Source organism: Hyperolius riggenbachi, chromosome 9, assembly GCF_040937935.1.
Source record: "Hyperolius riggenbachi isolate aHypRig1 chromosome 9, aHypRig1.pri, whole genome shotgun sequence".
Taxonomy (NCBI): domain Eukaryota; kingdom Metazoa; phylum Chordata; class Amphibia; order Anura; family Hyperoliidae; genus Hyperolius; species Hyperolius riggenbachi.
In genome coordinates this window covers 12,734,404-12,747,301 of record NC_090654.1, presented here as the reverse complement: position 1 = coordinate 12,747,301, position 12,898 = coordinate 12,734,404, and the positions used below count along the sequence as shown (strand labels likewise).

Genomic DNA, 12,898 nt, shown 5'->3' with positions numbered 1-12,898 from the left:
GCTAAGCAAACATTTATTCTGTCTGTCTGTTCCTGCTAGACCTATTTCCTGGGTACGTAACTATGCGGCTGCGGTAGCTATTAGTTACGCTCTTACTTGTCTATCTTGTTCAAGTGGATGCTTGCTATCACTAGGGCAGCGATTAGACTTGCAAGCATTCCGTCTGTCTCTCTGTTGTCTGTCTTGTTACTCAGTCAGAGGCTCAGGTGGCATCGCCCTGCCAGTCTGCCTGTCTGTCTGTTGTCTGTCTTGTTCTCAGATAGATCAGAGGCTCAGTGCGATGTCGCACTGAGCAACCATTGTGTCTTGTTTATTTGTGACGGTATCGGAAGCCCAGAGCTGTGGTTGCTCTGGGCAATCTTGCTCCCTTGCTCATAACTCCTGTGATATCTGTGTAGCCTCTCCCATCACCCTGCTACATAGTCTTGTTAGTCTGGTGGTACTCTGGCTTTCTTGCCCTCAGCTGCTATACCTTGCACCTCCAAGGCCTGGGTGTAAGTTGGGCAGGTGTTGTTTTTCCCCTCCCATTCAAGCGGGGACCTGCCACATAGGGTGAAGAAGGTGGTGGTAGATTGGGGCATAGCAGCTGAAAAGAAAGCAGGAGATCTGCCAGGCATTACACCCCCTTCCCATTAGAAAAAATTACCTTTTTTCAAATAGATCATCAGGGGGTCTGCATGGCTGATATTGTGGTGAAGCCCCTCCCACAGTGTGATGTCAGGACCATGGTCCTGACAGTTTGCTGTCTGTGAACCTCGTTGCATTGTGGGAAATAACAGCTGTTTTCAACTGCCAAGAAAGCAGTATCTCCCTCTGTGCATATGTACATCTATAAAAAACAACAACCTTTTAGCCTATCGCATTGTTAGGGGGTGTGGTTATAGATATTGGCAGCTGGTGCTTTCTGTTTTTTCACGTCTGCCAGCAGTAAAAATGATGACGTGCAGGCTGATTGTAGATCAAAAAATTTGAACAAATTACATGGCAAATATCAATCGTTTCTTGATTTCTATTTTATTTTTTAACTTCCCACTATGCAATGTATTGATTTATTTTTTCCCCTTTTCGTTACAGTTCCTCTTTAAGTTGTATAGTAAATATACAGTAAATACAGTATATAGAGCACTATAAGTATTACTACACTGGGGATTTTATCATGGGTCTGGAGGATTAGGCCTACAATAAAGTCATTAGAGATAGCTCTGCTCAAAGTTTTAAATGTTGGTAAGTAGTAAAAAAGTTTCTGTACTGTGTTAGCCAAACATATTATGTAGGTAGAAAAAAACAAAGTCTTGTAAAAGTAATACCTTTTAAATGTTGGTAAGCAATTTGTTCTCCTTATTTTTTGTATTTATTTTTTTGGCAGTTAAGATACCACCACCTGACCATCTTACGGTTTTGATGTCCAGTAATGGATCAGTCATTGTAACCTGGGAGATGCCAGAATATGTTCATTTATATGTCACTGTCTGCTACCAGATCACGTACTACAGGAAATACTGGGAAACGCAGGAGGTAAGAGACAAAAAGATAGTGCTATGTAGATTCTGTAGAGCCTAGGTTCTCAACGTGTAGTACGCGTACCCCAGGGGGTACTTCTGATGGTTCCAGGTGGTACTCGGGCTTGATATACTTAACCAAAAATTACAAATTTAGAGTTTTAGAAAATTATAAACCTTATTTAAACAACTACACAGAGAATTGAATGTGTGCATTAAACACCAAGTGAACACCTGATATAACTGGCTAAGCAAATTGTGCTAATTGGCTATTCATGAGGCAATGCTCATGCAAATATGCATTCGTTTTCGCATGCCAACTTATGCAGGGTCAAAAACCAATGCCGCAAAGCGGTCGCCCTGCAGGAATTAGTTCATGCTACAATAGCACTATCCAGGAGCGCTACGGGGAGGCTTCCCAATGCCCCCATACAACCGGGGGGACCACAGGGTCCCAGGCGCTCTCACTGCCTGGGAACCACAGCAGCACCCCGGAGGTGGAGGCTGGGTGGCGCAACCGACCCCCCCCCCCCCAAGCGTGGCCAGCGCCGGGGAGAGCCGTCCGCACCCACCTCCCAATATTTAAAAACAGGCACTTACCTTAACGTCCATTGCATTCTGCTACTGTGCATAGCTTGGGTGCAACACATTTGAAAAGGAAAGGAATGAAGCATGGGTCGCACTGAGCTTTGGAGCTCAGGGCTGGCTCACACACCGCATACACCCTTTTTGCAATACTTATTTAAACAACACCAAATTAGTGGTTTAGCTAATTAAAAGCAATAGTAAATGCTTGGAAATTGTTTAGAACCAAATATCATGTACTATGATCAAATATACATTTGTCAAGGGGTACTTGTGATAATGGTTACTATGCTGGGGGTACTTGGTGGGTACAGGGTTTTAAAAGGGGTACATACCAATAAAATGTTGAGAAACACTGCTGTAGAGCAACCTTTCTGTGTACCAAAGCAAACATTCACTATATAGAGGACAATGCACTTGCTATCCTCTCTCCTCTCATCTCCTCCTGGCCTATATGCAATTACGGTAACTTCTCCACCTGATTTTTCTCATAGGACATAATTTTTCATCTTCTATTTAAAATAATGTTTCAGCACTTTGCAAATGAAAAAGTACCGAAAAGTTGTTGAAAAAATACTATCAAAATTATTTTGATTACTTTTTTGCTTGCTGCTGGTTTAAAAGTTATATTAATGACAAGTTTGAAAATATCACCTGGGAAAAACCTCATTAGAAAAAGGTACGTGCACAAAGGCCCAGTTGTCCTCTCTTCCTATCTCTTCTCACCCGGGCCCATATGCAATTAACGCTTTCTCCTAGGTGATATTTTCAATAAAATGCCCTTTAAAACACCACCAGTAAGCAAAACAACAATACTCAAAATTATTTTGATAGTACTTTTTCACCACCTGTGGGGTACTTTTTTTCAATTACACAGTGCTGAAAAGTAAAGAAAAAGTGGGATAAAATTCTGACATAACATTCAATAAAAATGTCTTTTCCTACTTTTTATTACACATAGTTATCATATTTGCTTTTGTGCACAGGTAATATTGTATTTATATATTAAAATGTATCTAGTGATTAATTCTCAGTTGCACACATACTACAAGCAGAGAGAGCTCAGTTTGTGCACTTTCCTAATGTTTACTAAATGTAGCTTACAAAGGAATGTAAACGAAAGATCACCTCTTAGCACTTGGTCGAATACAGCCAGAAGCTGCTCACTGAAGCAAGAAGCTTTCCACTGCAGAACAAAGTGCTGTGTTTAACTGTTTGAACGCTGTTCTGCTACAATTGTACAATTTTTTTTTGTGGCAGTAGATTTTATGCTGTAAATAATCTTTTAGAGCAAATAGGAAATGATGAGTTTCATACCACTTTAACCACTTCAGGACCAAATGAATTTTCACCACTGTTCCCATTCATTCGCCAATAACTTTATTACTACTGATCACACCTAAATTATCTATATATTGTTGTTGTTTTTTTTCAGGACAAATTCGGCTTTTAGCATGTGATAATTTTGTTTAGTAATTACCTTATTTTAAAGGGAAAAGTTGAGAAAAAACTGAAAAACACACTATTTCTCCATTTACATTCATTACAGCTTTACAATAAACAGTGCTAACTATAAGTTAAACCCACTAATTTTATTTGCTTATTCGTCCTGGTTATAACAACATTTAGATTATGTTCCTAGTACAATGTACGGTGACAATATTGTATATGAAAATAAAGGCGTCTTTTTTTCAGTGTTTTTGTTTTCTCATTGTACACTATTGACGATTATAAGACCTTATTTGCAAAAATAATAGTAAGATACCCTTGTGGCATACATATTTAAAAAGCCAAGTTTCTAAGGTAACAATATATGTTGTTTCTTTCATATTCTGTCTCTTTGTTTTCATTTTACAAGTCTTTTATTTTGGTACAGCCTATGCAAATATGTACTTGCCTTTGATCAGTTTGTGACTAAAAAGAATACGCAAGACATGGGCCTCAACCCTAAAACTTTCTAAACTCTATTCTACTACTTATCATGGTTAAAATGATACTACATACGTCTCTTGCAGTGTTGCTAAAACTTTCCCAAATTTGATCATAATTTAGAAAATGACTTTTTTATGTTGGATTGCGTTTGTTCCAACCCATTTTTTATGTGACGTGGGTCCAAGCTTTAAGACACACCAAAATGTATTCTGCAACTTGTCTCGGTTAAAATGATACCACATGTGCCTCATTTAGTAACAAACTGGTGGTGCACGCTCTACAAATACAATAGACGTTTATAAACGTCCAGTTGTCATTGAGTGCTTAAAAAGAAGATGAAAATTGTCGCCTAGGAGATAACTCAAGAGAAAGGTCCTGGGCCCTTATTCAATTCACTTTTTTCCATGTGACATTTTCACTCCTTACCTTACATCTGGCTGTAGGCTTGCTACTTTTACATATTATAAATGCAAAAATTAAAACACTTGACAACTGACCTATAATAAAATTAAAATAACCTAAACCTAAAATATTGGAGAGACACATCCAGTCTCCAAGTTAAGGAGAAAGAATCTATGACAGTTATATGACCATAAATGTATAGGAAAACAATCCATAAATATACAACTAGACATGTATGTCTAGTTGTATATATATGGATTGTTTTCCTATAAGTGTTTTACCTCATGTAATTTTTTGGCACTGAGTCACTTTATTGTAGTGTTATTGTGGACACTTGTATATATAGTTATTTATACCAATCGCCCTCACATTTTTTATTCAAGATTTTTTTGTACATGTATGTGGATCATATTGACAGTGTTTGTAAACCTTGATCACAGAACTATTTTTTGCACTTTTTTTTGCACAATATTGGATTTTGTAGCCTGCTGTGTATGCTTACAAATGATGGACATTTTGATGATATAGTATTTATTTATTTAATATATGGGCTTGGAATAACAATGACTATTGGTTTTAATTGGGAGATTTTAATGTTTTTATTATGTTTTATCGGATTGTTGAATAAAATTTATTCTTGATTTTTTGCACCACGTGTGTGAGAAGTTCTGATTACTTGATATACCTATTTTGACCTATATTGGCTCCTTTTCTTGAGTTCAGTTGTTGTATACTAGCCAATAGGGCCATATACTTTGTGCAGCTTATTGTGCCAGACCCCAGGGTCTGAATTGCCCTTCTTTTTGAATTAAGATGGCTTTGCTCAGGAATCATTATAGCTGAGTCATTATAGCAGAGCCACAAGGGGGCAGGCTTGGGCTTGGAAAAACACCAGAGAACACAGACTCAGCTATAATGATTCCTGAACAAAGCCAGACTGAATGCTCAGGCGGGGATTTTATCATGGCTGATAACAAGCAGGCTGAGCAGTGAAGAATGAAACAGAGAGCAGGGTAGGTGTTTTCTCTAATGTTCCCACTGATATATATGGTAAAATGCATGAGGGTGCTTTGTCTCTGGTTTACTTTAAAGAAGATTTGTGATGAATTTACAGCACATTCAAATGAACATATTACTGTTTCCCCCATTATTCCCCCTCTTTATTTCTCCTATTTTCGCTGCTCCCCACTGCCAATAAATAACTCAATTAAAAAAATATAACTTTTAAACCTTTGGGCAAGACAGCTGCAATGTAAAGTGCTTCCGGGTCAGTACACAGTCACCCTGTACTGCTGTGCACAAGAGATGAGCTGAGCTGAAGCCACATGAGGCAGATCTCCCTCCCTGCTGTCTGCCTCACTGGAGTCAGGCAGATCTTCCTCCTGCTAGCTGCAGCTCACAGAAAAGTCAGGGATGACTCATCATATGACGTGCAGCAGGAGGAGGGAGAGGCAGATAGCAGCAAAAAAAACGCTGTTGTATTGTCTGCCTCTTCCTGCAGCACAATATTCATCTAACTAGACTAATAATTAGAAAGGAGCAGGAGAGAGACAACAAGACAAGGGAAAAAAAGATTAGTACTTATGAAAGGAACATATCTCTTCATTTAAAATGCATTTTGAAAAAGGGCCACAGAACCCCTTTAAGATTTCCTGTGCAGGCGTGTCGTGTTGCCTTCTGGGAGGAGAGACGTGGCTTAGCTGTTGCTCAGTACCTTCTCAATCAGGTTGTTGAGGGGACATGGATGGTGGCCAACCCCACTCCTGTCCTACCTCCTCCACAGGAAGTTAATGGAGAGGGATGGTGAGACCAGCATGGGTTTTAGTTTAAATGTTAGATTACCCCTTTAGTTTTGTTTTTGAGGCTTTCTTTTTTTAAACTAGATCACCATTCTAGGTTATTTTAAGCACACTTGGGTATAAGAACACTAAACCAATACAGAAAACAAGGTATTTTTATTATTATTATTTTGCCTACAGGATGCTGTATCGCTAAATGTTCTGGGAAACACAGAAGTCGAGCTCAGTCCTCAGTTATTTGTTCCAGGAAGCACCTACGTGTTCAGAGTGCGTGCTGCGGCCCAAGAGGACCCGTCACACCGCAGTGCCTGGAGTACAGAGTTGGCCTGGGTGACGCCTGAAGGTATTTGGAAGCTCAGCTCAAAGAGGAACTTTAACTCAAGATTGAACTTCATGCCATTGGCAAAGAACAGAGCCTCTATGAGGCAAAAAAAAACAAAAAACAGTGCAGCAGCGATTGGACCCCTCCGGCGGCATGTCCCCTTAGGGACAAAAATAGGAGGTGTGTCTGATTACTGGGCTCCTTAGCTGGGCTGTGCAGGAGGCTGAAAAGCCTGCACAGCCCAGTGCAGCAAAAAAACGGCAGGTGGTTAGGGGGGGGTTTAGCAGTCCTCAAGTGGTTAAGGACCAGAGCCTTTTTTTTACCTTTGCACTTCCTGATCATTTGCGTCCCGTGCACAGGAGTTGCTGGCGTTAAAACTGCGCCACATCAGGCTTATGGTGCCCATACACGACACAATAAAAACATTCGATTTTCCCGTTTATTCGATCTAAATGGTCGAATCGAATGAAAGTTGAAAATATTTTTTTTTTCGATCAAGAAATTCGAACGATTATCCCGTTTTTTCGAGAAAAATCAGATCGGACATGCTGGAAAAATCTTTATATTCGATCTAACGGAATAATCGAACTAAATTATCTAATCGAAAAAAAAATGAAAAATTGTACCATGTATGACCACCCTTAGGTAGCCACAAGTGTGGCATAGTTTTAAGTATTGGCAGTCCTGAAGCAGTTAAAGAGGAACTCCAGCCTAAACAAACATACTGTCATTAAGTTACATTAGTTATGTTAATTAAAATAGATAGGTAATATAATCTCTTACCCACCCTGTTTTTAAAGAACAGGCAAATGTTTGATTTCATGATGGCAGCCATCTTTTTGGTTGAAAGGAGGTGACAGGGAGCAGGAGACACAGTTCCAACTGTCCTGTGTCCTGAGCACCTCTCCCAGTTGCTAGGCAACATGAATAACAACATAGGAAATCCCATCATGCTCTGCACAGCATCAGGGGAAAAAAACCCTGGCTTTTTTTCTTTGATGGGTGGAGCTTAGATAAAAATGCTGCTAAAAATGATGGTTTGGTAAGAAAAACAAAGTTCTGATGCTGTGAAACTGTTAAAGAAACACCAAGCCTTTTCAGTTCTGCTGAGTAGATTTTTAGTCCGGAGGTTCACTTTAAGGTTACATCCGATTACTCTGATTACTAAGATTTTGCAAGGAATTATTTTTGGTGCTCAGAGAAAGGCTATAAGCATTCCTAAAAAAACATAGTTGTATAATTTCCGCAGATAATAGAGCTATTCTACAAAACGTGAATTGTGAATATGATGGCTGGGCGGAGCTGCGCTGCTCGTGGGAGGTGAGAATAGAATTGATGGACGCTGTGCCTTTCGTTTTGTACTACAACGACTCTACTGACGATGTGGGCAACATCTCTTCAAACGCCATCCAATCCCTTAATGGGTAAGCTAAGGGTCTATGTTTACATTTCTCTGTAGTGTAGAGTCATAGCTGAAGCATGGTTTACAGGAAAAGCTACGTGCTTGTTCTGGATGGATCTGGATGGTGTAATGGTTAAGGGCTCTGCCTCTGACACAGGGAACCAGGGTTCAAATCTCGGCTCTGCCTGTTCGGTAAACCAGCACCTATTCAGTAGGAGACCTTAGGCAAGTCTCCCTAACAGTGCTACTGCCTATAGAGTGCCCCCTAGTGGCTGCTGCTCTGGCGCTTTGAGTCCGCCAGGAGAAAAGCGCGATATAAATGTTATTTGTCTTGTCTCTGTGAGTTCTGTAATAGACTTATTAATATCTCTCTAACAAACAAAATTCATTACAATTTAACCCAAAGTTTTACATGACTATTTTGCATCTTAATTGTGAATTATGATACAAAATTACTATTATGTGAAATGTGTGCTCATCACTATTGATAAGGTGTGAAAACTTGTTATTTTCGGGTCTCTAGAGAGAAGTTGTGTTACGGAGAGGTACAGGAGATAAAAGAAGGGGCTCGGTATGCTCAGTATGGCTGCACGTTCCAGATATCTTCATCCCAAAAACACCAGTCACTCGACATCCAAATCCGACCCCGAGAAGAGGTGAAACATCTTAAGCCCAATGAAAACAGTAAGTAGAGCGCCGATCCTGCATATTTATGTCTACTAGTCAAAAAGTGAGAAAAAAGTAACTGACAGTCAGGGGCGTAGCTAGATATTCACAAACATACAAGGTTATCCTGCGCTCCAAACCAAAAGAGTCACACAACCGAAGAAGATTCTCCTTAACAGTCCAAAAACAGCAGCGCTCCAGAGTCGGGTGGCTTGTAGAAGAACTAAAACAAAATGGAGCGCGCCATAGTGCATTAAACGTTTCAGGGAGTTTTATTCACAATTAAAAGTTATACTCACAAACATAAGTAGTGTTTTGCGCATATCAGCGGACAGCCAACCGCTTGCCTCGGCAGTGGAGGATGACGCGCTGTGGCCAGCAGCGCGAGTCCCGATGTCCTGGGCTCCATCTCACTGGGAGGTGGGCGTGGCTGAAGTGCGACAAGCGTGTGACGTCATTACGCGTTTCGGCGCACAGCGCCTGCGTAGCTAGATATGACTGGGCCCCATAGCAAATTTTTTTATGGGCCCCCCCTTCCTCTCGGACCTCCCACCCCCACACACAACTGCCTCGGCTGAGAATCCAGTGTGTGTACATCAGCCCCTGATCCCCTCAGCAAGCGATCCATCAGGTATAAACTTTTTTTGTGTGAATACCGCTTTACCTCGTAAAGCCTCCGCGCAGTGCTCGACTGGGTCAGCAGAACCGCAATGAACAGCAAAAGAAGGTCTACACTTATCAACAGCAACTGCTATATTGCTGGACGTATCCAAAAGCTGAGTGATTTCTTTTGATCCTTGTGGACTTTTGGATATGCCCAGCAATGAAGCAGTCACTGTGGATAAGTACGGACCTTCTCTCCTTTTGACGATCTGCCAGGTAGACTTCCCCAGTTACCGCTTCCCCCTCCCCATTACATAGCATCGCTAGCCTGTTGGCTACTGATGTGTCTGTACAGTATCGGCCCTGCAATGATGCCCAAGGGATCAAGTAATGATCCCTCATTGGCAACTTTCCTCGTATATGCTTACCTGCTGGCATTGGGTGGGATGGGTGATGTGCTGAAATCCCTTCCGGGCTCCGGCTCCCTGGCACTGGTGGGGTGAGTGTTGGCACAGTGTGCTGCTATGGTTCCTGGTCCGATGTCTGTGGTGTCAACGCTAAATTCTCCAGAGTTCAGCTTGCCAGCAGGTAAGGTTGGGCACTGGCAGGCAGGCGACTCAGTGACTGAGGTGAGGTTAGGCTCACAGGCTGGACACAGCAGAGAACATTAAAGTGTACCAGAGATGTAAAATAATAAAGTTTTGATACTTACCCGAGGCTTTCTCCAGCCCCATAAGCACGTCTGAGCCCCTCGCTGTCCTTACGCAGTCTGCCGTTCAGCCGTGATCAGCCCCAGTAACAGGCTCAGTCACACCAGTCGTGGTCTTTTGCGGATGCTTGGGACCTCCGTGCATGCGCAGAAGACCCCGAATGGCACGACTGAGACAGATACAGGGGCTGATCGCGGCTTAACAGCAGACTGTGTTAGGACGGCGAGGGACTCGGATGTGCTTATGGGGCTGGAGGAAGCCCTAGGCCAGGCATGGGCAAACTTGGCCCTCCGGCTGTTAAGGAACTACATGTCCCACAATGCATTTGCCTTTATGAGTCATGACTGTGGCTGTAAGACTCCTGCAATGCATTGTGGGACTCGTAGTTCCTTAACAGCTGGAGGGCCAAGTTTGCCCATCCCTGCCCTAGGCTAAGTATTAATTCTTTTTTTATTTCTCCAGCTCTGGTTTCTGGTACATGAGGCAAGAATATGAATGAAACGTTTTCTTTACCTGAAACTCCTTCTAGCCCCTACAAGTCTATTAGGTCCCATGCTGAAGTATAGGTCTGCCCCAGGCCACTGCTGTCCCCTTCGTAAGATCGCAACCCGTGTATGGGCCATGGTCTTCTATGCATGTGCGCTGCGTTCCTCTTGTGACCGCGCTCCTGTGACAGAGAGTGCTCTGCATTTGCACAGGCCAAGTCTTTGTGAACTATGCAGAGCACTCCTGGCCGCAGCAGCACCAGCATGGGTTGCGATCTTACGGAGGGGACAGCGATGGCCTGGAACAGAGCAGAACTTCGGCATGGGACCTAATGGACTTATGGGGGCCCATAAGAAGGCCCAGGATATTAAAACTTTTATTTCTTATTCTTGCTTGCCTCATGTTAATGTCCTGCTGGCTGCCACTCACTCTGCAGCTCCAGTGTGACAGTCCCTCGCTTTCTCTTTCTGTGTGCTCCCAGTGGCTATATGGGCATAAAGGGGGCAGAGCCACATCCATTGTCGTGTGGGAGGGGCGTAGCTATGGGCGGGAGGGGGTGGAGCCATGGGCAGCGCTGGGGGCGGAGCCACAACCAGCGCTGCTCTTCTGTATTCCAGACCTGGCCGGAACTACAGTGTAAGTATCAGGAATTGATGTGTAGAGAGGCGGCAGGTTAAAAGTTCCTGCCAGCCTCTCTGCAGTGAGCAGAGGGGGAAGGCCGAGGAACAGAGTCACTGATGGAAAACATGACTGGGCCTGTGGTGGGCCCATGAATAAAAAAAAAATGAACTGCATAAACAGGGAGCAGGACAGACGGGCCCCCCCTTGTGGCTGTCGACAACAGGCCCCATAGCAAGAATATGGTCGCTATGGTTATCCCTACGCTAGTGCTGACAGTGCACTATAATGATAATGATTAATGATATAATTGTGTACCCATTCCATCGTGTGTACCTAGCATAAGAAAAACAAAAAGGTAGAAATAGACACTTACTCTCTCAGTAGGAAAAAACCTCTGGAAAATCCCTATGGGGACTCAGGCAATCCTAATTCTCATGGTCCCCATTGATCCAGCGCTGGGACTTTGAAAAGGGTTTGTTGCAGGGGCTTGTCTGGGTTATATAGCACCTATGGCAATGGCACCACAATGACTCACCTTATCTCGTTCCAGCAATCAGCCTGCAGCCCGAGCCTCCGATTCCCGCTCTGCACGCAGCCCTGTTATGCCGGTTACCAGGTCCCGGCTTGATGACGTCATCAAGCCGGGACTCGGCTATTCAGCATCACAGGGCTGCGTGCAGAGCGGGAATCGGAGGCTCGGGCTGCAGGCTGATTGCTGGAACGAGAAAAGGCGAGTCAGGCTGCTTCCTGATCTTTTTTTTTTTTTTAGCAGATCTGGCCACCGAGGGGAGAGATGAAGGATCACCGCTGTTTGCTACAGCGGTGATCGTTCATCCGCGGGGGGTCACTAATTGGCTACAAGGGAACATTTTTCCTTTCACCAATTAGTATTGCAGCTGTTAGTGCCGGGAGGTGCGCTCTGAAGCGCACCTGTTCCTGCAGGGCTGCAAGCAGGTCAGTATATCTACGTGGCTGTGGCTTGGAGGGTGCCACAGCTGACGTAGATATACTGTAGCAAATTACAAAGTGGTTAACAAATTAAGTGGCCATGTTCCCCAGAAAACAGAATTAAACAGGTCTGAATGTGTGGCGCCCATGGCACAAGCTACACCTGCATCCCTCTAGATAACCCACTGGCTTGTTGAATAAATTTGCACGGACATGCACCCGTTCATGTATGTGTGTGGCTTTTTCCTCTGCGCATGAGAAGCTCTGTGCCCCTGTGCAAATTATGGCCACCGGGGTTAGTACTTGATTTTCGACCCGAGGTTCGCCTTGGGTTCACTTTAAAGAGACTCTGTAACAAAATTTTCAGCCTTAGTTCTTCTATCCTATAAGTTCCTATACATGTCCTAATGTGGTCTTTCTAACTGCAGCCTTTCCTGGTTGCACAGTGGCTGTATTATCTCTGTTATATGATCTAATCTTCTCTCCTCTGTCGGGTCTGTCGGGCTGAGGCAGTCAAGCTGAAATGTGCTGTGCTGCTTGTGAATGGATAGAACCCTCTCCAGGCCCCCTGCACACTCCGTATGACTCACACACTGAGCTCCTCTCAGGCTATCACTTGCTATGTCTTTTGTTTGTAAACACTGCCTAAAGGTGGCCACACACCATACAATTTTTTAAATATCTGTTCAATTTAAGAATTGCAAACAATTTTTCTGACTGATTGTAACATTTCAAAAATATGACCAATGTACCACACACGTATGTTCAATTTTTCCCCCAATTCTGATAAAAATGATTGGAAACTCTGACAAAATTGCTAGGGTGTGTATATTAATAAATTGACAATCCAACACACACCATACAATCTTTAAAGAGATTGAAGAAAAATATCTGGCATTCCGGATCGATTAAAATCGAAGAAA

General features: G+C 43.0%; 1 protein-coding gene across 1 annotated transcript in view; it reads left to right on the top strand.

Moving 5' to 3' along the window:
- CSF2RB (colony stimulating factor 2 receptor subunit beta) overlaps positions 1 to 12,898 on the top strand; it is a 46,965-nt gene that overhangs the window by 14,231 nt on the left and 19,836 nt on the right. The window contains exons 5-8 of the mRNA XM_068255030.1: positions 1,367 to 1,515; positions 6,398 to 6,560; positions 7,789 to 7,963; positions 8,465 to 8,625. Coding sequence (XP_068111131.1) covers positions 1,367 to 1,515; positions 6,398 to 6,560; positions 7,789 to 7,963; positions 8,465 to 8,625 — 648 coding nt within the window. The remainder of the gene's footprint in view (positions 1 to 1,366; positions 1,516 to 6,397; positions 6,561 to 7,788; positions 7,964 to 8,464; positions 8,626 to 12,898) is intronic.